Here is a 25884-nt window from a genome sequence, read left to right on the forward strand (position 1 = left end):
TAAATAACCTAAAGTTTCCTATCAAAATATTGTCTTGAGCAGCTTATCTGTAACACAGTCTATGATGATATCAGCTAGTTAATACAGATCCAGAGGCTGATCTGATTGGTTGTTTGGATAGCTTGTTGTTTGTGAATTACTTTACCAACTTATGTTATGAAGCACTTAACACCAGACCCATACACCGTGGCTAAGTTACAGCTAACTGGCTAACCTTGAACTACCACCCCAAATATAATCTAATTCTGTGAGAAAAACTGTGTCTATTTGAAAGTTCCTAAAAGAGCATACTAGTGCATGAATGATGCATGAAATAGAATAGAATAGAATAAAGAAACTTGTTATTTAATATTTATTTTCATGTCTTGCAACAGCCACATATAGGATATAGACGTATACACAAATATTTACAGAATGGTATAAATTAAATACAACAATACAGTCACAGACATATGCTACTTACAGATAAAGAAAACACAATCAAGAAAAGATATACAAAATATTGCATACTTAAGATTAAATGTACAAAGCAAAAGTTGTCTACTTAATTGAAAATAAAGAATCCTCAAGATAAGTTTCAGGTATCAAAGTGCTGTATCCTGGAGGACTCTCTGTATTTTACAGACTCTGGTTTTAGAGACATCGCCTGCCCTCCGAGGTGGGAGGACATATGAGAATGTGAGGCAGCACCTTTGTAGATATACTTTGCTGAACTTTGGCTGTAAGAGACAGAACACACTCATCTTCATAAATCAAAACACCTTTATGACTCAACAAAATTGATTCACAAAGCATGTTGTCCTATTTACAACATATATGTCTTCTGTATGAGGTAAAATGTAACATGTGTTACACAAACAAACCTTTTGGTAAAAGAATCTGCGATGGAAAAGCAGAATATGCTGCCTCCGAGGACACTGAGGAAAGAACCTGACCAGCCGATAAAGAGTGCAACTCCAAAGTCATACCTACAGACAAAGACCAATACTTAATGAGCTCAAACTTAATTAAATTCCACATTAAAACATTCTGGCTGCACAGGCAGACAGTTCTTACTTTAGTTCCACAAAATTTGGATCAAAAAACTCAGTTGTTATCTTGTGTGCATAGAGGGAGCACGATGCAAATGAGCAGAGACCTGAGAAGAGCAAAAATATGTATAAAAATAAGAGCACATTGTAAGAAAATTACAGATATTATTCAATATCCAATTATACTTACCACTAAGAGTGAAATTTACTCCAGCATAGCAGGCAATCCTGGCTTTGGTTTTGTCAGTTCCTCCGATTTTAGTACATTTCATTCCAACAAGGGCAAACGTAGATCCAAAAAAACTAAGACAGACGGCTGCAATCATCAATCCCCTGCATGCTTGGATGTGGCCTGTAAACATAAGATAGAGGTCAACTTACATGCAATTAAAAGTGTACTTGTGATTATGATTTCCCTGTACTCTCACATCTGCACAAAGTCATTGGGTTATTGACCTTGTGACCATTTTTCACAGGCAATTCCAAATTGTTTTCAAGCACTTTGTAGCTGTGCAGTGTTTGTCTTGGTATGAAGATCTTAATCAGATTTTATTTTGAAACAAATATCACCTTGGAAGTTAACCCCTGAAACTATCAGCTGTGGGAGAACTGCCCGAGGGTCCCAATAAATCCACCTTCAAAACCTGCATTATCCAAGAACAAAGGCTAAACATTGACATGCCTGTAGTGCTCAGTAGCAATGAGCTTCAACTTGAATTTCCAAGCAACATTTAGACAGATAAGGAACTGAGGTTAAAGTTATAAGTTAAGTTATTAGTGTGCAATGCACTTGGAAAATAAGAATGAACAGCACTAGTATAAATATAGACAATACATGATAGGCAAAAAGAAAAATGACAACAGGCCTTTTTAGGCATTAACACATACTCTTCAGCTAAAAAACAAACAGAAAATACATTTCTTAAAAGGAAAAAAATCCAATCCAATTGACCAGCAAAGAAAAACCAAGCATCTGAAAGAGAGAAAAGAGCTGACCATCCAGTGCCAGCATCGAGGGAAAATCTTTGCAGTCGGAGACTCCAATAAAATCAGTGACACAGAGCTTCCACAGATTGGAATAGTGCACAACTGTGGCAACAACTGTTCCATCAAGTGTAGATAACTTCCAATAGTCTGTAACCAAGGTGGAAGACACCAAAAACCACCCTGAAGTGGTAAAAATGAATGCCAGGATCTCTGGATACATCCTACTGAGAGGACTCCTGCACATGATTGACATTAAGTTGTAGACACCTGGACTTGATTAATGCCTCGCTGACTAGTGGGGATTGTTGAAAATGTAGATAGGCTCTGTAGTCGCAAGTTCAATGGATAGGCTGCAATTTATAGGTAATGTGATGTGGACTGTTATATTCTGGAGGAGGAGTTTGGCCCATAACACAAACTCTTTGAAACACTCCCCTCAGGACGGAGGCTGTGATCCATCAGGACCAAAATCTCACACCACAAAAACAATTCTTCCCACCTTGAGCCAACCTCTTTGACAAAGGCATTGGAAACCCATTGAAATGAACTTTAGAGTAGAATAGAATAGAATAGAATAGAATAGAATGCCTTTATTGTCACTATACACATGTACAATGAGATTTAAGAGCTGACTCCAGAAAGCAGTGCGACAATAAATAAAATACATAAAAGATATACAATATAAACATAAACATACACCTACATAGGCAAGTAAATGTAAAGAAAAAAAGTATATAAGATGTAATGTAAAACATAGGCAAGAAAGGGAGGTAAGGTGCACAGTCTTCAATTCAATTTGCCATGATGCTATTTAGTGTTCATAAATATATTGCACATTGAAGGACAATTTATTGCACAAATTATTGCACATTGCCGAAGAAATATTGCACAGTAATAAAGTCCATATGTAACTTTAATCCAATCCCATCGATGCTAAATGTAGTATTAAATTATGCATCTGTCTGTATGCATTATATTGAATTACATCTTTGTGTCTCGATACCTCTACACTTTGCATATTCTTTAAAAAAGACTTCATACTGTGAACCCCCACACATTACTTACTTACAATTTTGCATGCAAAAGAAAAACATTAAAAAAATAAACAAAAATACCACTTCTAAAAGCTGCACAGCTTTTTCTTTTCTCTCAGATATACTGTACATCATTTTAGGCATATACTGTACATTGTCCTTAAGAAAGGTGAACCAGCACCTTTCAGAAAGTCACAACAAACACCCATTTATTTATACCCACCATTGTAGTTATGTATCACATAAGTTGTGTTGCCAGACATCACACTTAAACACACACACACACACAAACACACACACACACACACACACACACACACACACACACACACACGCACACACACACACACACACACACATACACTGGAAATGTGTGGACGTCAACATGTTTTGTCTTGAAACTGAGATTCATATGTTGCGTAAAGGTCAGTTTGGTAACGGAGATACAAATGCAGTTCATGTTGTTCTTTGAAGTAAAGGGTCATGTGAGGTACTTAAACGTAATCAGTGTATTATTTGCGGTAGAGAGCAGTCAGCACAGTCCCACTACATTAGGTCTAGCACCGGTACAGAAGCTAAGTCCTTTTTCGGTGAGGAGTGTGGCAGCAACAAGGTTATTATAGTTAACGAAAACTAACGAAATAACGAAAACTAGAATTGAAAAAACATTTTCGTTAACTGAAATAAAAATAAAAACTAGAGTTTTTAAAAAAACGATAACTAACTGAAACTGTATTGTGTGGTTACAAAACTAACTAAAACTAACTAAAATTATAGTGAAAATGTCCTTAGTTTTCGTCTTTGACAACTTTTTTCATACATAAACCTTTTTGGTTGATATGAAATCTATTTCATCTATCTGGTTTTATGACTTAGTAAATTTATTGGGGCTGAGATGGATCAGAAATAAAGGAAACATTAATTGTGACCTTATTGAATCTGGCACCCAAAAAATACCCCATTACAAAAACTAAAACTAACACTAAAACTAATAAAAACTAAACTAAAACTAAGCATTTTCCAAAAAATAAAACTAATCAAAACTAGCAAACTCACTCTAAAAACTAATTAAAACTAACTGAATTTGAAAACAAAAATTGACAACGAAATTAAAACTAAAACTAATGAAAAATCCAAAACTATTATAACCTTGGGCAGCAACAACACATAGTTTGTCAGTCAGTGGTCACTCTCCAGGGCCGAGCCAGTGAACAGCTTTGATTTGATGAATTACGTCCAGCGTCAAGATTCTGTGAAAGCGTTGCTTATTTCTTACCCTAAATGTTTTCAGAAACATATTTTAGTGAACTGTTTATCTGTAATTAGGGCCTCGGGGCAATCGCACCGAGCACTGGTCCCATACAGCTATAGCTGTAGGGACCAGTGCTCGGGGCAAAGCCCCGAGCATTACTGTTATACTGTGGATTTCTTCTTATTCCTCTTCCGGACGCAATTTCGTCCCGCTACAAATTATATATCAAAATGTGCGGTTTGATCGGGATCGGTGTGCTATTGCTTTTCTCTACGGAATATGAATTTTTCGCGACGTAAGTCGCGAAAAACTGCCCAAAATTTTGCATTGAAATGAATGGGACGGCCGAAAGAAAATGAGCAAAAAAGAACATTAATTGAAGATTTTCAGACGTCTACTTCTCCGGCATAATTTCACCTAGAGACTCCATTTAAACTTTAAACAGTAGACACAAGTCTTGTGTATTGGTGTATTACTTTGCGTTTCGATAGGTCATATAGTTTTTTATCAATCCCTGTTCAATGACCATGATCATTTTTGGAGAAATTCTGAGATTATAATGGGTGTGTATTGCACGGAATGTTCGTGTCAGAGTGTGTGATGTCATCGCTCAGAGTGTAGAGGGAGAGGTAAAACTGTCAAAAAATAAATTTGAAAACTGCGCTCCACGCCGCAAATTCCACTCTACAGAAATAATTTATACATAGAAATGTAGGAAAATTTGTCTTCTCACTCACAATCCTCTGGTAAAGCTGTCAGAGTTATAATTTGGGTGTACGACGCAAAGATGCGCCACCAAAACCACCAACAGCCTCATTGGGTCCCATATTAAAAACGCAGGAAGATTTCGGAAAAAGTGAGATTTAACTGTTTTTTTAGATCGCTCTAACAAAGCTATTTTTTCATTTTTCTTAACAAAAAAAACATATGTAGAGGTTCAGGAAGAACTCAGGACGCTCAAAGTGAAGTCGGATCAATGATAGGTATTATGGTTTTGCCAAAAATGCTTTCTGTTCGAGGCCAGAAATTTCACTCTGCCCACCTCTGGCTGCTTTCACTCTGCCAGAAGATTCCACAGCTGTTAATTCCGTTGATTGCTCTGCTCTGATTGGTCGACCCAATGCTTTGATGTTTTGATGTGATTACAGTTACAGATACACGCACGCACACACACACACACAGGTCATTTAATGTAATAACAGTTAAAGATACACGCACGCACACACACACTGGTCATTTAATGTAATAACAGTTAAAGATACACGCACGCACACACACACTGGTCATTTAATGTAATATCAGTTAAAGATACACGCACGCACACACACAATGGTCATTTAATGTAATATCAGTTAAAGATACACGCACGCACACACACACACTGGTCATTTAATGTAATAACAGTTAAAGATACACGCACGCACACACACACTGGTCATTTAATGTAATAACAGTTAAAGATACACGCACGCACACACACACACACTGGTCATTTAATGTAATATCAGTTAAAGATACACGCACGCACACACACACACACACACACACACACACACACACACACATATGCGCGCGTAAGCGCGCACACTCCTCCAGATACAAATGTTTCACACACACACACATTTTGAGGTTAAAGGGCATAGGTTGCTGTATAAATAAATACTTGAAGAGGAATAGTATCATAACATTACTAGTATTAATTGTTTGAAATCTCTGAAGAATCTCATCATAGTGTACACACACCGGCAGTAGCCCCCGTGGCCCTTTCAAAATTTCCCCCAGAGGAAATTTTCTAGTTTTAGTTACCGTTGATAGTGCCACTTGGAAAATTAAAAAAAATAACTGATGCATTTGTGGCTTGCCAGGCTACCTTTCAAAAGCCCATGGATAAGTACCTCATACAACCCCACTTCAAGACATCCAAACTACCCCTTTAAAACCTATAAATGTGAACAAAGCCATATGGAACTTGGAGACTTCACATCACATGTTCGAATGGTAAAAGTTTAATTATTTTGTCAGAAGAATAACACACTGTACACTGTAGGTACTGGTGCAAAATGACAAGGACTGTCATAAGTAATCATGAAGCATATTAAACCCTTAATAGGACATTCATTGAAATACTTGCAAATTCCAAATTTCAACCCTAGAGAATATTGGAGGATATTACATACAGCCAGAATGCGTAAAAAAAAACATATGGATCCGGGGGAGGGGGGTAACATTTTGAGAAAAAAGTTTACGAGGTTAAAGTGGCAAATTTACAAGAAAAAAATGTGCAGATTTATGAGATTTAAAGTGGTGAATCTGCGAGAAAAAAGTTTCACACTTTTTTCTTGTAAATCTGCAACTTGTTCATGCACATTTGCCACTTTAAATCTCTTAAATCTGTGACTTTTTTTCTTGTAGATTTGCAACTTTAATCTAGTAAATTTGCAACTTTTTTCTCGAAATATCGATGATAACCACTGAAGTTACCAAATATAGTTATTTTCCTGATAAAGGGTTAACAACTGGAGAGACAAAACAGTCATTAGGTATAAAGTCATTTTATTCATAGATATTTCAGTAACATTTTTAATTGTAATACACGCTTAAATCACAAATAAGTTATCAAAGGATGAGTAAACACAAGACAATGTATTTTATACAGTGTGTGTGACCAGAGTAAGAGCACGAACACATCATTCTTCATCCTATTTACAGAATATACAGTACTGTGCACAGTAAGTTTAGGCAGGTTTGCAAAAAATGCTGTGAATAAAAATGCTCTCAAAAATAGAAATCTTAATAGTTTATTTGTTTTTATCAATTAACAAAGTGCAAAGTGAGGGAACAGAATAATATTTGGAGTGGCCACCCTTTATCTTCAGTTCTTCTAGGCATTGTTTCACGCCTGTCTAAGACTTTTGCACAGTACTGAATATGGTATGCTGATTTTTTATTAAATTTAGAATTGGACCTACTTTGTCTTGTTGTGCCAAAAATAAAACTATACACATATGACAAGAGAGCTTTGAGCTACTACACAAATGCATCTCTTTCTGAGATTTTTGTGGGTGTTGTCTGAGAGAGCTTTGATAACTTGGAGCTGCCGTATGATCCAGAGCCCAAATATGATCCGTAGGGTTTGTAGTATCCGGTGTACAGGGTTCTTCCTCTGGAGCGAGGATCCATGTATGTGCGTCCTCCATAGGCATATACCACGTTACTGTAAGACAAAAACATAGCCAAATTAATTAATGTGATATGAACTCCGCACTCACAGAAAAAAAGAGTGAAGATGGGTGAATTTATACCTTTCAGGGCAGATTACTCGGTAGACTGTCACAGCGTAAAACGCAGCCCCTAACAGGATTAAAAAACATCCCACCAGTCCAAGAAATATGGGAGGTCCTAGGTCATACCTGAAATTAGTTCAAATGCAAAGTCATGATACATGGTGAATACTATAAATACTTATTTTATTATACTTATTTTACTGTTGAATTAAAGGTTGACATTATACAATATGGTAATTCAGTGTACCGTAACACTCCCGGCCCAAGAGTGGGAGCAAAGGATGTTCTGGCAATCCTGTTGATGTATAAGCAGTAGGCAGCAAGATCTGAGATACCTGCATGAGGTGAAATAATTAGGAATTAATGGGGGCAAAACATATCTGATGCTGTGATGGCTGTATTTGTATTCAATTGTATTTAATTATTTATGTTAACTGTGTTTAAATGTTGTAACATGTCACTTTTTATGCTGCTTTGTTGGCCAGGTCACTCTTGGAAAAGAGATTTTTTTTTAAAACTCAACGAGACTTTTACCTGGTTAAATAAAGGGTGTGTGTGTGTGTGTGTGTGTGTGTGTTGTTTGTACTCACTGCCAGCAATGTGAAACACTGTGCCGGCAAAAACCAGTTTGTCCTTGGTTTTTTCAGCTCCACCAATATAGGTGCACTCCATCCCAACAAAGCAGAGCACGACAGCAAAGAATCCAAGAGTTAACCCGCACATCAACAGTCCTCGCACTCCCTGGACATAAGCTGTGAGAAACAGAAAGAAACAGGAAAAAAAATAGAAATCATTCAAGAGAAAAAGTTAAATTTCTCTCAGACGGAACAGAAATGATTCAAGGTTACAGAAGAGCTTTTTACTTTTAAATACTTTTAATACTCAGCTTAACCCTCTGGTGCAAACTCAATGTCATGTTGGCACAAAACACGCATTGTTATGGTATGATACACCCGTTGAACTACTAGACTTCTCATTTTGCTTTATCATTCTGAGTGTTAACCTTGTGAATTATAAAGTATAATATTTCCCATTGAAAGTAGCCCATACATTCTTTAAAAAAAGCTTAAATTTCAGTTATGCCTTGACTTTGTGTTTTTTGTCAAAGTCAGTATTTATCACTTGTTAATGCTCAAAAATATTGACAAATTAATCACTGATGTTAAATGCAGGTTTGTTAAATGCACAACATTCATCAAACAATATATGCATGTAATCATCTAATAGGATTTTATTACAAGTTGTGCTTTAATAAATGGCCATACTATTACTTTTACCATTACATCTTTTAAAGAAAACTGTAACAAAGATTATAAACATTAAATGATGTTAATTGTATCATATTTTATCATATATAATCACAGCTTGAAATGAGTCCATGTGTCCTTTTCTCAACAGTGGCCACTGTGGCCACATGAAGAGTAGTATGTTATTTACTTAACAATATCTAGAAATATGTAGCTCACCTTAACAACCTAACCTACTGGTAATACCTGTCCAAGAGAAGCTGGGGAGCAACAAGCATGATGTTTTAATTTGTTATTGCTTATGAATTCAACTTTTAATTTCTTTGATAAAGAATATATTATTTCTTCTTCAAAACTCTGCAAACCTTTCTCATTCAGAGTGAAAAGCGAACAGATACAGAGATTAGAAACATCGCTGCTAAAACCCACAACATGTGAATAGCTTACCGGTGACACTCCAGAGCACAGGGAAGTCTCTACAGTTGGTAACAGCCGTGGAGTCGGTGAAACAATCCTTCCACAGGTTGGACCAGTACCAAGCCACTTTGATGATGAAGGAGCCTCCTTGTCCTCCTATTTGTACGATCCTCCAATAGTCCATGGCCATGGTGATCAGCACAAATGCCCATCCCAGCGATGAAGATAAGAAGCCAAGTACTTGAATTAGACGTTTCTTCATTTCTGTAATCACTAAACTAAACCAGGTAGGGACCACTCCTCTTGGGTAGAAGCACTAAACACACTAAAAGTCTGCTCGGTTAGAAGCAGGGTGTTGAGTTTGTTGAGCTGGTGGTTTCCTGTTTCAGGACAGGATGACATTGTGTTTGTGTCGTGTGCCATTAGTGTTGATGAGGGCTCTGTACCACAGTGCTAGATGTTTACTGTAAACTCTCTGGAGTGTGCTCGCAATTTGAGACAACTCATACCAACTTTTTCAGGTGAACATCTATTTTTTTCACTCACTAATAAGAAGAAATAATTTAAGGTAACGCTTTATAATAAGGTCCTTAATAAGCATGAATTAACAAGTAATAAGGCATTGTTCTCGCTTTAGATCTGGTAGTTGCAAAAAGCATAGTTAACTTATAGTTAACTTATAATAGATGAGCAATAAAGTATATTTTAATATCAATAAGCAAACAAAAGATTAATAAAGGCATGGCAAAGACATAATGGGTGGGTCATGGGTGTTTGTAATGCCATTATTAACACTTATGTAAGCTTATAAACACACAATAATGTTAATAAGCATCTTGTAAGGACTTACAAGGGCCTTATTACTTGTTAATTAATGGTTATTACAAGGACCTTAATATAAAGCATTACCCAATTTAATATGTATTTACAAGAAAGCCAATGCTAGTAAAGAGTTTGAATCATTATTATTCGGGTGAAAGGGTGACTTCTCTAACATAACAGAAACTGCAAAACTGCTGCCCTTGTCAGACTGGCTGTGATCACTGAAGAGCAGATATGACATCATCTGTTGGCAAAACAAGAAAAACACTCGTCTGCCGAAACTCATTTTATGTGTTTTATTTCCACACAGACATTCACCTTTAAAAAAAAAAAAGGAGCCTTCTCATCATTCGCCAGACATTTGAAACCAGACGATGACGAGATGCTGTCCTCTTCTGACGTTCTTGCTTATTACAAAATCATAGTTAATGTTTATGTCAGGGAAAACAAGAGAATCTGTGTAAGACACTGTTTTAAACATTGTCATTACAGATTAACATCATGGACAGGTTACTTACAGTTAAAGATACATCCAACAAAGAAAATTCATTCATTCATTCATTATCCTTAACTGCTCATTTGAACTCGGGGTGCTGGAGACTATCGCAGGGCAACAAAGGAAATGTCTTACAAAATATTATACAGTTATTTGCCACATACGCACATAAAAATACAGAAAATAATGCAAACAATTGATTTTAAAGGCCCATTTTGGAGCAAATGTTTAGATTTAGCTGTCTAATGATAGATAATCATTTACTCAATGAACAGTAATATTTACAGAAGTTGCCTGCTGTATAGAAAAAAAGCAATCCCCCAAGGTCAGAGAGTAAACGGCATTATACAACTTTAAATTCAGCACCCTCAGTAGAAATATTTAAATATTCTAAATGTATTCCCCCGGTGAGCCACAGATTAATATCAGTTAATTCTGCTGCTATTAGACAGAAACCACCAAGTTTTATAGACTGTGCTGTATCTTTTTAGAGTTACAGTAGATATTTTAAGACTACCCCGTGGCTAAAAGTGTTTTATATTCACATCCCTCACACATACACATTCTTATCAAAGTGCTGCATCCTGGAGGAGTTGCTATAGTCAGGAGGCGGCCTCTGGTTTACAGACATCGCCTGCCCTCTTGGGTAAGCGGAGATATGAGAGTGTGAGGCAGCACCTTTGTAGATATACTTTCCCTGACTGTGGCTGTAAAGAGACAGAACACAGATTCATCTTAATAAATCAAAACACCTACATGACTCAACAGAATTGATTCATACATGTGTCTTCTGCGTAATATATTTTTTGTGTGTTACTCAAACCAACCTTTTGCTAAAAGAACCTTTGATGGAGAAGCAGAGCATGCCTCCTCCGATGATGCAGAGGATGGAACCTGCCCAGCCGATAAAGAGAGCAGCTCCCAGTTCATACCTACAGACAAAGACCGTTGCGTAAGCATTATGTAGTTTAACGGTCAAATTTGACACCCTAAATGCCATTCTTTTAGTCTTATTTTTGAAAGAAAAGCACTTATACATATACATATACATACACACACACACACACACACACACACACACACACACACACACACACACATATACACACACACATATATATTATATATATATATATATATATATATATATATATATACAGTCTAGACATTGTTAATGTAGTAAATTGCTATTAAAGCTGGAAACGTAAAACTTAAGAAATATCTATTGTCAGCAGTCATCACTCATGTGTTCCAGTGGCACATTGTGTTAATCCATGTTTATAGTGTTTAAAGGCTGATTGATCATTAAAACACCTGTGGATTGTTTTAGCGGAGCTGAAAACTGATTTTTGCTGATTTGAGAAGCAATAAAATGATCCTTCCTTCAGATATAGATAGAGTATCTAGAGGTAAAATTTGAGATTTGTAGAGGTTAAAACTATTATTTATATCCTTGGCAGTGTCTTTACTATATTTTTGATTCATTTTATAACTAATTTTATGAATAAAACAGTTTGTTTTCATATAAAACAACACAGATATCTCCTCGCTGACCACGAAGAGCATTAGTGCACATTTTAGAGTTCATACAACACAAGCAAAGTAACCCATTTAGGATTGAGGATTTAGGATCCACCAGTCTGGGTCAAATCAAGAAAATTGTGTTTTTAGGGAAACTTGAAACTGTGGAAAGTGTACATGCCATTTCTCTGTATGTTTTTATAGGACAGTAATGAACCCCCAGGAAGATTTGACATAGTGGCCAAACTGGGGAATTACGACTTCCATGTCGGTAACATGATGTTATGGGGCCCAAGACAATTTCCCATTGATTTAAAGTGGGAAAGAGATTCAGACTCAAAGAGCCACATATTTGAACAATTTTAATCCCATTCAGGTTAATGGTGGGCTGAACAGGAAGTTAGCTTGCTTTGCTGGTGAAAGTCTCTGCTGAAAATGCTCTATGAGCCTCACAGTGTCGAAGATCTGGTTAATTTTATACATGGAAGTCAACATTTTTTTGCTGCCACCTATGTTATGTTTTCCTGTCTTAGGTAAAACCTAAAAAGTATAATATACTCTGCCTGTAGTTCGATATTTGATCGACACTTATTAGCTGTTATTTGACACTTTGTCCAGGTTAAAATTGAAACAAAATATAGAATACAAATGACATAAACACTTAATGAGACGGTTCTTACTTTTGTGCCATAAACATTGGGTCAAAAAACTCGGTTGTTATCCGGTGAGCATAGAGGGAGCACGCTGAAAGTGAGCAGAGGCCTGAGAAGAGCAAGAAAGAACAAGAATCTAATGAGATCACACAGAAAAAGAAATTTATTAAACAGACAATTCCACTATACTTACCACTAAGAATGAAACATACTCCAGCAAAGCAGGCAATCCTGGCTTTGTTTTTGTCAGTTCCTCCAATCTTGGTACATTTCATTCCAACAAGGGCAAATATAGAACCAAAAAAGCCCAGAATGACTGCTGCAATCATCAATCCCCTGCATGCTTGGATGTAGCCTGCAAACATTAAATAAAAGGGGAACTTATTCAACTTATATGCAGTTTAAAGAATGTTTCTTCTTTTGGCTCCCTCCTGTGGTTTTGCATCCCCTGTTATCTCAAATCTGCACATCGCAAGGTCATTGAGTTACTGACCTTGTGACCAATTTACACATAAAGCAGGAAAACCAATTTGTTACGAGTAACCCTAATTGTTGTCAGACACTTTGTGGCGGTGCCGTGGCTGTCTCAGTATGAGACGTGCCATTCAGGATGTGATTTTGAGGCAAATATTACCATGAAAGTTAACCCCTGAGACTAGTCAGCCATGGGAGAAACCGCCTGAGGGTCCCAGTAAATCTCCTTTATAGCTTTCAAGCTCCAGGAACAAAGGCTAAACATTGACACATTTGGAGGTAAATGAGTTGTTACTTTACGACCTGCATTAGGCCTTAGGACATATATTAGTCCTGAGTAGCATTGGACTTCAACTTGAATTTTCTAGCAAAACTTAGAGAAAGAATTTGAACTTATAAAGTGTCGGAAACTGAACATGATTCCGCACTAGTCTAGAAAAGTAAGCCAAAGAGAAATTACACCAAGTGCTTAATTAACATGTGCTCTTTAACGAAACAACAAACAGAAATACATTTACAATACAGAATTAATTTCTTATAAGGCTATTGTAACTGAGGATGAATCGGCACTATTTAAAAAAGAAAAAATTAAAACAAGCTTTTCAGACATTAGTAAGGGCTCTTTAAGGGTAAGGGCGAAAAAACAAGAAAATACAACAATAAAAATGGAACAACAGGCTGACCATCCAGTGCCAGCATCGAGGGGAAGTCTTTGCAGTTGGAGACTCCAGTTGAATCAGTGACGCAGGTCTTCCACAGATTGGACCAGTATGTAGCTGTGGTGATTACTGTTCCATCAAGTGTAGACACTTTCCAGTAGTCCAGCGGCAGAGTGGAAGACACAAGCACCCACCCCGAAGTGCTAAAAATAAAGGCCAAGATCTCCTGGAACATTCTGCAGAGAGGACTCCTCCACACTCCTGTGTGACGCCAATTAAGATGGTGAGACCTGAAACTAAATGATGGTTCCCTGGCCAGTCAGGCTCGTTGACACGTAGCTAGCCTCTGCACCAGTAAGTTCAATGGATAGGCTGTGATTGATAGTTAATGTGTGGTGGACTGTTATATTCTGTAGGGAGGAGTTTGGCCTTAAACATCAACAGGTGGCCAGTGGTCTGTTATAGCGTCTGACACCCACTCATTCAGATACGTCACTGTGACGCGTCTGTGTGTCAGAGATGATGGGGACTGAAGGTTGTGGATGTTGAAAGTGTCCTGATGACCAGTGACGGCGTTTTAAAATTAAAGGAAGTGTAAGCATAAAGGGGGGAAAATATCCCTTTACCTCATTAATTCCTTGCTGTGCACCAATGTAAATAAATTATATTGTTTTATTTTTGACTTTATTTTAGTTTATTCTCCCTTGTTGCACAATTTTTTTTTATTTTATTGTCATTTTAATGGATTCTTTTTTTATTTTATTTATGGAGCAAAGCACTTAGTTACTATGTTTTGAAATATGCTATACAAATAAAGTTTATTATTATCCTTATTATTATTCTTGTTATTATGATTACAATTATTATTATTATTATTATTATTATTAGTGTATAAGTGTTTACGTGTGCATATTTTGAGTGGGTTATGTACAATGTGATGGAAATGGAATGCTTAAATTCAGATTACTTGCTTAAAAAGTATAAGTAATGACACCATAATGGAAAAAATATATATTTTATTGTTATGTTGTTTTTTTTTAATTGTTTTTTTAATTAAAAGTAAATCCACTTACTACATAACAATTTTTCTTAGCTGTGTTAAATAATAATAATGATAATACTACTATTACTACTACTACTACTACTACTGATAATAATAATAATAACAATAATAATAATAATAATAATAATAATAATAATAATAATAATAATAATAATACATTTTTTAAATATATTTTTTATCTGTTTTTTTCCTGCATATATTTCTGTCCAGATTTCTGGATTTATTTGTGAGGGGAAAAAACCCTTCTTGAGAAACAACAGATACAGAACAGACATTTAAAAGAGGAAACAGCACAGTGGACACCACAGCGTCACCTTCTACCTTTCACCTTGCACTGCCAACTTTGATAAATGTGCGACAAGAGTGCTGTAACTTCCTCAAAGACCAAAAATAGCAGATTTTGATAACTTATTAACAGCATGCTGCTCACTCTAGGGAAACAGAGTTGCTGTTACATTGCAAAGAAATGTGTTAATTCATTTAGAAAAGCATAACTAAAAATACATTTGTGATGTCACAGTTTTAAAAGAGCAAACAGGACGGAAATCACACCTAAATAAAGGATTAATTAATTCATTTTAATTGGCTTTTATCATGGTAAATAGAGCCCCATCTGGTGGATGCACACACTGTAGATAAGGTTTTTGTACAGACAATACTGCCACCATCAGATGGAGCTGAGAATCTCAAACCACTCTGCAATCGTTCTTCAAAAAATATGTTATTATTTTTAAATGACCCTGAATTGGATGAATTCATTGACAGATTGAATAAACTGTATTTAATCTTCACATTCAGCTGTAAACACTGTGAGTTAGTAACATGCAAATGTTATATATAATTATAGACAATAAGAGCGTAATACCTTCAATATCAAGTAATACACATCTCAATTTGATAAAATATGGGTCAGAAAGGGTTCACAAAATGTCATGTTCTGATTGGAGTGAAATCTAAATTTTCTGTTTTTCTGGCCTTTCCAGCCTACAACAGGTCTTTGTTTACCTCCTCTGTGACTCACACACTGTCATAGTTATACATTAAGTTAACAAGTGAAATATCATCTGGAACAAAAGTTATCCCTTACTTATTTTTTTCAGCATGAGTTTCATTTCTGCTATAAATCAAAAGCAATATTTGTCAAGCTAACAAGTTGTTTGTGATTATATCAGCAAAGGCCATAAAGATAATGATACAACATTTTTTGTTATAGAAGGTACAACTTGAAAAAAAAATCTTTTAAAAAAAATGGTACCACACCTCATTTTTGACAAATTGACAAAACACTCTCAGACGGTTTCCTCTACTAAGATACTTAACAACCATAAGTACAGATTTATTTGCAAAACACATCACTTAAAATTAACTTCATGATAGGAAAGACATGTTTGAAAAACAGCTGGAGAAAAATAAATCCTCATAATTATATTTAAAAAAAATGTGAACAGGTTTTTTTTCCCGCCAAGTTTGAGTTTTGAACAAATTTACGCAGCAGCTTAGTGGTTCTTGATATATCGATGATACATACGTGTGAAACCACATATTTGTTTATGTGGTTGTGAATGCAGGTGACACTGTTTTATCCCCCATTGGAAGAGTTCGTAAAGCACCTTCACAGTACACATACAATATCTTGTTAAAAATGTGTCATGCAGCAGTGTGAGTGAAATGTGGTCGCTGTGAGACTTAGGCCCTGTGTTCTTACCTTCCAGCTTAAAGATAGTATGATGTGGTCTGCAGTGCAGAGCTCCAATAGCATTCCCAGCACAGTTGTTCCACAGACCTTGGAGCACCCAGGTTGCTGTGATGACCGAGGATGCCCGACTAGTTGCCCTCCATTCATTGGAAACTGTGGCGCCGATAGTGGCGCCCAGCCCGACCAGGCCGCTGACAAGAGCCAGGATCTGCAAGCCTGACATTTAAGAAATGTATGAAGTCTTTTAACAGATTCAAGAAAATGAGAAGAAATAAAATAGCCTCAGGCAGGCAAATTACACTGTGGACATGTGTTTCATTGAGATGATTTACAGACGGGACATCTTGCCTCTAGTGGCGAGGGATGGACACAAGCGACTGAAAGTGACATAGTAGGAAGGAAGTTAGGCATTACATTCTGACCAGCAGTATTTGACGGGACTGTTTTGGTCTACAAAAAGGGTCAAGTATCATATTAACATTAAAAAAAATAAAGCAGTAATCAGTAATCCTCAAAAGAAGAAGCAATGTGACAAAGTCCACTTACTGGCTCATCTATTTGCGCACACAATATTTGGCAACAGGATGACTAATGATTACTAGCTGATGTGTGAATATGTATGCTGTGTTTTATGCTCACTGTTCTCACTGATGAGAGTTTTTATCTAACATAGAAGAAGATAAACATCAGACAGTTAGAGAAAAATGAAGCCACGTATTAAAAGAGATGGTGGCAACATAACTTAATCAGCTGTAATATGAACCTCAATAAAGTTTTTTATGAGAAATAATTAGTGAAACTTTTCTCAAACTTTGCAAATCCATGTTGACATTTTAAAAATGTTGTATAAATTCGTACAGGAAAGGAAATACACAAGTAGATAATAAGAATCTACCATTATACAATGCTGGTGTAGCACATAAGATAGATTAAGAGTTCATTTTTGAAAACAAATAAACATAAACGTTTAAGATTTCTGTATTGGATAAAAAACAAGTGGACGTGGTTAAGAATATTTTAGACTATAATTTATTTAACAATTGTCGTCAGGTCATGAGAAGGAGCCAACCTATAGGTGTCACTTTATTCTTTCCTCAAAAAATAAGTTTATTTTGTATTACATTTTCTTCTGTGACTTGACTTCTGTTGAATATTAACATGTGACGGGTGACATTTAACTAAGTGGGTCAGACTCCGAGAGGTCCTTCTAAAACAGAATTAAATGCGACAATCTCAAGACAATTAAATCCAAATGGGACAATCTTAATAATCTATAATAATATAGTAAGACTAATACTAATAAGTCATATTTCACAGGACAAAACACTGCCTGGAGCTGTTTATTTTTGCAGCTTTTTTTTGTCTCAGAGACTGTGGCTGACTCAATTTCAAGGGAGGGGTTAAAAAAAAAACTGACATGATGATTTTGAAAGCAGCTCTCTGACCTTTGACCTCAAGATATATGAATGAATAAATAGTCAGGAGAATATTTATTGATGCATCCATCACTTTAATATTGCAGCTGGAGCTCATTGTAACCACTTCTTATACTGCTGGGTAGCTTCCCCTATAATGATCCAGCATCAATTACTAGTTGATTTATATTTTGTATTAGATATTGTAATCTGCAGGAAATAGCAACTAATGACGTCAGAAAAATATAGTGGAGTAAAAAGTATTGAATTGTAATAGTGGCAGCTACTTGTACTGTTAAAAGAAATACAAAACGATCAAACTGTGTTTGTATTCCCTCTAAGCATAAAAGGTGATTTTTGCTATTTTAAAAAAATAAATAAATGCATGGAACAGCTACTTCCTGCTTCACAATTAAAGACATATTCGAATGTCTGTATTTATGATTAATCTGTATGCAGTAAATCAGGTGGCATGTGACAATATAAGAATAAAATGGAATATAATACATAACGTATCATTGTGTGGTAATATAAGTTTTATAGCATTAAACTTAAATACTCAAGAGAAATACCTTAAAATTGTAGCCTACTTAAGTACAGTCCTTGATTAAGATTAAGATTTCCTTTATTAGTCCCACAATAGGGAAATGTCAAGTGTTACAGGAGCAAAGTGGGTAGCAAAAAACAAAAATAGTAAATAGCAGTATAAACTAGAAATATAAGCAAATAAACAAGTAAAAAATATAATAAAGTATTAACAATTTACAATATAAACAAGTACAAATATAAAAAGTATTAACAGTCAAAACAAAAATCAAATAAAAAACTTTAGGGACATTATATACAATGTAGACTTGAGTAATATAATATAATATAATATAATATAATATAATATCATATAATATAACACTATAAAGTTTATTTTGAAACAATTTTGATGATAGTACATTAACTATGGTACATTTAAGTACATAATGTTTTGTTTAAATGATTGTTTTGGGTAAGCAAGGACAGAGGTTATGAGGTCTTTTTCAGTATATAAACAAGACATACAAAGAAAAATGTCAGTTACAGTATCTGTGGAATTAAATATATAAATATAAATAAAAATAATTACATAATAAGGCACACAGGGTATAAGGTGCTTCCCTTTATATTATTCTGAGGTTTCTGAAAATAAGTTTTTATAGTGTATGAGAGCGCGTTCACATTTCTTATTTGACATCAACTCTAAAGTTTCGATATATAAAATTTCAATTCTATTGTGAAAACACTAAAGTTAGGGATGGATTTGGAAAACTTCATCTTGTGGATGTGAAACTTACCCATCAGAAGCATAAGATTTGTTATAAAACATACTGTTTTGTTATTAGATTCAAATTTTGAGATAATATCTTTAGGTTAAAAAATGATGGTCTATCCAGTCTTATCGAGTATAAAGTTTTCCATATCCCTCCAAAATAAAGATGACAATGGGCAAATATAAAATAAGTGTAAAGTTGTCTCTGGCTCATCTCCACAAAAAGGAGAAAAAAAACGACCATGCTCTATGCCAGTTTATTCCGTTCAATTTTGAATCCCAAAAGAACTTTCCTCTGGGGGGAAATCTTATTTTGCCTCTTTAATTTTTTTTCTGATATGCTTGTTTGTGCATTTTTTTTATCCATTATATCAATCCCACAAATTTTTAGAGAGAGGTCATGAGGTTTTTTCTTTTTTTTTTAACTTTATTTTAATATTATGTCAAACATTAACACATAACACAATAAATAAGAGCTCTTTCACAGATACAAAAACGAAAAGTCAATAAATAAAATAAATTCATTTACAGAATATATTCCCAAAGTCTCAGATAAGATAGAACCTAAATAATAAATAACTAAATAAATGAATAAATAAATAAATAAATAAATAAATAAATAAATAAATAAATAAATAAATAAATATTTACTAATAGCTAATACAAAATCGTTACATCATAAAATACCAGAGAGTACATCAAATATATTTTCATAGTAATCTAAAAATTGTGTATTCTTTTTATTTTTAACCAGGGCTAAAGATTTATAAAGTGAATTAAATTCAGAGAGGTCATGAGGTCATGACATGAAGCAGTTCTAAAGTGATGGAAACTTCCGTCAGCCAATCAGCGAGCGGTGGGCGGGGTGACGCAGCGCCCAGCTCACCTGACAGCCGAGCCGGTTGTACGTCTCCCGTAGTAATCCTGTCCTGAATGTCTGGAGGTGTGATATCGACAGACACTGGAGTTTACAGCAGCTGTTCTCTCACGGTTTTCCTCCTCTGAGTCTTTGTCGATAGCTCTCCTGCCACACACCCGGCAGAGAAAGTCCTCAGGTCGCTGTTACTGTCGGGGGGCATGGAACCACTGCGGAAGGAGGCGAGGGATAATCCGTCGGCTTCAGCTAATCTTCTCTCCAAGATTTTCTTCTGGTAAGAAAAGCGGCCCGCAGTGACAGCCGTGTTTGACATTAATTGAATGGAGAGCTCTCCTGTGTGACAGTTTGTGGCCACTCAAAAGACAGCCTGTCCCCTGGATATGATAGCAGGTAGCTGCTGAGCATCCGACCATGCGTAAACACAAACCACACTGTCCCCACATGGAGCACAGGGCTCAGGCTCCTTTGTAAAAGTTTATTTCTGTAGTCTTAAACCACAAGGCAACGACAAGACAAACTAGAGCACATGGAGCATGAAAAGGTGGGATATGATTGTCTCAATAGTAAAGTAAAAATAGCCACCATAATCATTGCAAAGTGTTATAGTAGTTAGTAGACCTAAAAAAACATGAGAGGCAGCAGTAAAGTAAAGTTTTGGAAGTGTACCACATTAGGATATATGGACAGATTATTCTGAAAAAAATGCTGATTTTACTTTATAGAGTGTAAGAAATTATTCCATTCACGTATACTGAAATACTATTTTTGTATGATCAATTCTTAAAAACACTATACATTTTTTGTAGTCTGTTTGTTGTTTGTTTTAAGATTCTTAGCAGCAGACTGATTGCAAAACTTCAAAAAATTGTACCACAATGTTGGATGTTACAGGTGCTGAGATAAATGCAAATGCAGATTCAACTGTTGTGAACGTATACTTTTTTTTTACTCAGACTATATGCACATGGTGGTGTGTTTTTTACACTATGCCCTAAAAAAAATCATTTTACTTATTGTATTGACAGATTCTTGCCATTACACAGTCTTACTATTATGTGTTAACGACACATTGGCATTCACGTGTTGCAGCTCCTATATTGACCACTTCCATAAATTACTGTAAATTACACAAATTAGTTATCTTGTGTCTTTTGATGACTGAGCATACATTCATGTACTTTCCCTCTAGCTGGCTGAATCCCTTGTTCAGAATCGGGTACAAGAAGAAGTTGGAGGAAGATGATATGTACAAAGTTCTCCCAGAGGACGCATCAGATAGACTCGGAGAGGAGCTACAATGGTAAAATATTAAAAATGTCTTGTATTAACTCAGTTTAATAATACTTATGTTCATTTATTTCTGCAATGTTGGTGGCAAATACTTGCTGTATTTATTTTTCTTTCTCCTAAGTTGCAACAGTCTTATATGTCACTATCAATAGCTTCTGGCTACAGGAATCAAATTCTCAATCAGTTGCAGCCTCAGTTTCTCTTCCTCAATGTCCCCCCTAATGAAACAAAATGGATCATCCACCATGAGCTGGTCTGGTACCATGTTAGTAAAAAATATTCCTTACAGGCTGTCCATGCCTAGCTCAGATGTCTATCAACAAGTTGCTCAGGTTCGGATCAGATTGTTATTCTTGATATCTTAGCAACTTTAAAGTTCATAGTCATTGACACTGAAATCCCTGGAAGGATTAAAGTGAATGGTAGGTTTGGGCATTCACCAGGACCTGCGCCACCACTTCAGCACCTAAAACGATTATATCCAAACAACAATAAGAGCTTTATTCTCATACTGAGCAGCAGTCATATTGAAATGCCCTTCCTCTCCAATGGTAGAAAAGTTTAGCAGCCATTCAGAGAGCCAGGGATGTCCTTCAAAGTCAAAGTCAAATGTATTTCTATAACACATTTACAGACGGCTGAGCTGCACCAAAGTGCTTCACATAAAAGTGCATAAAGTGCAATAAAATACAGAATTGACAAAGGTGAAAGAAACAAAAAAGGGTTAAAAGACATTTCCTGCAAGGGTTAAAATAAATTAAAAGAAGAAGGGATAATTTTAAAGGCACTGAGGAACGACTAGGGGACACTATTCCCTAGCACTTGCCGGAGGAAAACTTGAATTGAAGGCAAGAGAAAAGAGGTGGGTTTTTAAGTGAGCCTAGTGCCTGGCACCTCTAAGCTATGGACATCTTCCAAATAGGGCACAGACCGCCCCCTGTGAGGGAGTTTGGCGTCAGAGTTCACCTTTTGCTTGGAGGGAAGCCCACCTATATATAGACAGTACTTTCACATAAGACATGCTGCTCCCTTTACTCTAAACCCACTAGATCTAGCAGTGACACTTGTAGGAACCCTTCAAGTGAGAACTAGTTTTCTTGATGCATAAAAGAAAGCTGTTTGTCACTGTGAGTACTGGACTATAACATTAATACACCTTAATCCCATTGCCATTCTGTTTGTGATCTATACTTTTGGCCTTATTGGATTATTATCACTATTATGAATTTGAATTATTTACTGTTTAGTGTAATGTGGTCATACATGGCACGGTGGTACCGCCCCTTTTCTAGGCCAGGAAGAGGCGGCCTGTACCATCTAGTTGAGGGACGTTTAATTCCCACATGTAATGATAGAATGATGCATATACATATATACTGCAGGTGCAGATAGATAGATAGATAGAACTTTATTGTCTGTCACGAGTGACAGAAATTCATTTTTGACAGGCTCATATAAAAAACACTAAGAAGCAAACAAACATTAAAAACACAAAAATGTGTACAATCATGCTAAAAAGGGGGAGGGGGGGGGCTGTTAAAAGCAACAGAGTGTTAATTTTTTGTTGTTCAGGGTGGTTATTGCAGAGGGGACGAAGGTGATGTGGGCTTTGCAATAAACTTGGAGCTAAAGGGACAGTTCACCCCAAAATACACGTTTTTTTTTCTCTTTAAAGTGCCATTCATATAAAACTCATATTAAACTTTCATATCAAGGTGGGGGCCACAAAATATCGTCACGAATTGGCCCGCGAGTTTGAGACCCATGATGTAGACAGTCACACACTAAAATCTGTACTAGTGTAAATGCATACTTACACCATTTATATCCTGAAGACTTTATGATAATAATGGATTATTCTGCTTGAAATATGATCAACAGTCAGTAGTGCATTGTTGTGAGTATCACTGCATCATTATATATTATTGACATTGAATAACTACTGCTTTTCTTTTCACTGTTCACAGGTACTGGGACAGAGAGGTTCAACGGGCAGCTAAAGACCTGCGCCCTCCCACACTTGCCAAAGTTCTTGTTCAGTGCTACTGGAAATCATACGCGCTCATTGGAATATACATCTTTATAGAGGTAAAGTGCAGTGAAACCAAACATCTACAGAGAGAAATGCTTTGAGAATCAAGATTTGTTTTAATGCATCACACCCACATATCTGCTTTACGTCTCATTTTCTATCAGGAAGTTATTAAAGTCATCCAGCCGGTGCTACTTGGGAAGATAATAGAGTACTTTGAGAACTATGACACCGCTGCAGTGTCTGAGGCCTACGCTTACGCTGCAGGCATTTCCATGTCCACCGTCAGCCTCGCCGTCCTCCATCATCTCTACTTCTACCACGTCCAGCGAGTGGGCATGAAGATACGTGTGGCCGTTTGCCACATGATCTATCGGAAGGTCAGTCATTAAGAAACATTTATGCATTAATATCATCCTGTGGTTTACATGACTTGATTTAACACCTTTGCTCTGCAAAGGCTCTTTGTCTTAACAGCAAAGCATTTGCCAAAACCACCACGGGACAGATCGTGAACCTCTTATCCAATGATGTCAACAAATTTGATGAGGTATTTATCTGAGCACACTTCTTGTTTATACAGGTGCATCTCAATACATTAGAATATGATGGGAAAAGTCAGAAAAAATAGCACCAACCAAGAATTGAGTCCATATAGATGAACATACTTTTCAGAGGCAAACATTTCCATATTAAACATACTTTTTATTTGGTCTTTTGTAATATAATTTTTTTGAGACACTGAATTTTCGGTCCATGTAAGCCATAATCATTATAATTAGAAGAAATTAAATACATTAAGACATGAAATGTTTCATTCTGTGTGTAACGGATATATAAATAATATATAATATATATAATATGTTATTTCCACTTTTTGAATTGAATTACTGATATAAATAAACTTTTCTAAGATATTCTAATTTATTGAGCACCTGTATATTTGAAAGGTATAATATGCAATATTTCTGCATTCAAATTTTTGATGACTAGTACTAGACCTATGTTCAATATTTTTTGTTTTTGTTGAGTTGTTTACTAACATTTTACCAAATGTTTCCAACAATTTTCAAACCTAGAAAAAAATCTGTAATTTGATAAAGGATTGATAGACCCCTAGTGGCAGAATATAACATATTGTATGTTGAAATTAAATTTTTTCATGTAACTTACTTTCAATAATTCAATAATTCAGACTGTACCCCAATAATGATTTCCTCTTCATCATACAGGTAACATTATATTTGCACTTTTTGTGGATTGGGCCTCTACAAGCAGCAACTGTATTTGTGTTGTTGATGTATGCCATCGGCCCATCATGCCTTGCGGGAATGACTCTCTTCTTCATCCTGATGCCAGTACAGACTATGTTCGGACGCCTTTTCTCTACTCTCAGGTGTGTAGTCAGTAGCCAGATTAATCAAAAATAGAACACTACTTTTCTGCATTTCAAGGCAAGGCAAGTTTGTATAGCACCTTTCAACAATGCCAATGGGTAATCCAAAGTGCCTTACACAAAACATTAAAGGATTAGAAAGAGACATTTATAAAATGACATTCAAATATACAATTTTAAGACTGCAAACAAGCAGATAAAATAGTTAAGAAAAAATATATAAAAGTGCATTCAAATATACCTTTTTAAATTTAAAAGCAAGCTGATGAAGTATTAAAAAATATATGAAATATCAAAGGAATAGAAGTAACAGAAGTTGACTATTACTGAAAGATAGGGAGTATTACTTTAAGTTGTGTATGTCGCATGTTGTGCTGGTGCCATTGCTGTAATTTGTGTCTGTTGTTTTAGGGCTGAAACAGCGGTCCTAACAGATGACAGAATACGCACAATGAATGAAGTCATCTCTGGGATCCGCGTCATAAAGATGTACGGGTGGGAGAAGCCTTTCGGTGCATTGGTGGATGAAGTCAGAAGGTACACCAAAACTAACCTCCCTTCTTTTTTTTTAACCCAAATTTAATTGAAAGGAAGAGGACAAATGCGCTCTTCGCTGCCAAAAATGTAAATTATTTCCTTAACCTCCTGAGACCCAAGCTTTCGTTTGGTATGTCTTGTTCGTTTCTCCTAGATATTTTGGATTTGTAGGACCTGGTAAGTACAAAAACTAAGTATTGTCTTTGAACAGGAAGTAGTTCTTGGGAAAAAAAAGGGTTCATTTTACTATATAACACAATTAATTCACCAGTGTATAAAACTTTTTATTTCCTTACATTTACACCCTCTCTTTGGAAGAACGATAGTAAAAGTCTATTGTTCTCAATATCAAACTACAAACATTATTAAGAACAAATAAGCAAGTTTTAACCATAAAATCT

At 35.8% G+C, this 25884-nt stretch overlaps 4 protein-coding genes across 4 annotated transcripts in view; 1 reads left to right on the plus strand and 3 right to left on the minus strand.

Annotated features, from left to right (window-relative positions):
- Positions 1 to 359: 359 nt before the first annotated feature.
- LOC131979092 (claudin-10-like) lies at positions 360 to 2241 on the minus strand. The gene is made up of 5 exons (XM_059342999.1): positions 2028 to 2241; positions 1222 to 1383; positions 1057 to 1138; positions 864 to 968; positions 360 to 719 (listed from the first exon to the last, which is right to left on the minus strand). The coding sequence occupies exons 1-5, from the start codon at positions 2236 to 2238 to the stop codon at positions 578 to 580; spliced, it is 702 nt and encodes a 233-aa protein (XP_059198982.1). The 5' UTR covers positions 2239 to 2241; the 3' UTR covers positions 360 to 577.
- Positions 2242 to 6932: 4691 nt separating this feature from the next.
- Positions 6933 to 9514, minus strand: LOC131979089 (claudin-10-like). Its single transcript, XM_059342996.1, has 5 exons — positions 9283 to 9514; positions 8179 to 8340; positions 7836 to 7923; positions 7607 to 7714; positions 6933 to 7518 (listed from the first exon to the last, which is right to left on the minus strand). The coding sequence occupies exons 1-5, from the start codon at positions 9512 to 9514 to the stop codon at positions 7332 to 7334; spliced, it is 777 nt and encodes a 258-aa protein (XP_059198979.1). The 3' UTR covers positions 6933 to 7331.
- Positions 9515 to 11120: 1606 nt separating this feature from the next.
- LOC131979091 (claudin-10-like) lies at positions 11121 to 16920 on the minus strand. The gene is made up of 5 exons (XM_059342998.1): positions 16646 to 16920; positions 12938 to 13099; positions 12772 to 12853; positions 11398 to 11502; positions 11121 to 11277 (listed from the first exon to the last, which is right to left on the minus strand). The coding sequence occupies exons 1-5, from the start codon at positions 16857 to 16859 to the stop codon at positions 11121 to 11123; spliced, it is 720 nt and encodes a 239-aa protein (XP_059198981.1). The 5' UTR covers positions 16860 to 16920.
- A 3151-nt stretch (positions 16921 to 20071) lies between these two features.
- The window catches only part of LOC131979093 (ATP-binding cassette sub-family C member 4-like), a 44097-nt gene continuing 38284 nt past the window's right edge, over positions 20072 to 25884 (plus strand). Inside the window, exons 1-7 of the mRNA XM_059343000.1 lie at positions 20072 to 20502; positions 21418 to 21528; positions 23486 to 23606; positions 23715 to 23930; positions 24011 to 24100; positions 24783 to 24946; positions 25358 to 25483. Coding sequence (XP_059198983.1) covers positions 20429 to 20502; positions 21418 to 21528; positions 23486 to 23606; positions 23715 to 23930; positions 24011 to 24100; positions 24783 to 24946; positions 25358 to 25483 — 902 coding nt within the window. The 5' untranslated portion in view covers positions 20072 to 20428. The remainder of the gene's footprint in view (positions 20503 to 21417; positions 21529 to 23485; positions 23607 to 23714; positions 23931 to 24010; positions 24101 to 24782; positions 24947 to 25357; positions 25484 to 25884) is intronic.

Source organism: Centropristis striata, chromosome 10, assembly GCF_030273125.1.
Source record: "Centropristis striata isolate RG_2023a ecotype Rhode Island chromosome 10, C.striata_1.0, whole genome shotgun sequence".
Lineage (NCBI taxonomy): Eukaryota > Metazoa > Chordata > Actinopteri > Perciformes > Serranidae > Centropristis > Centropristis striata.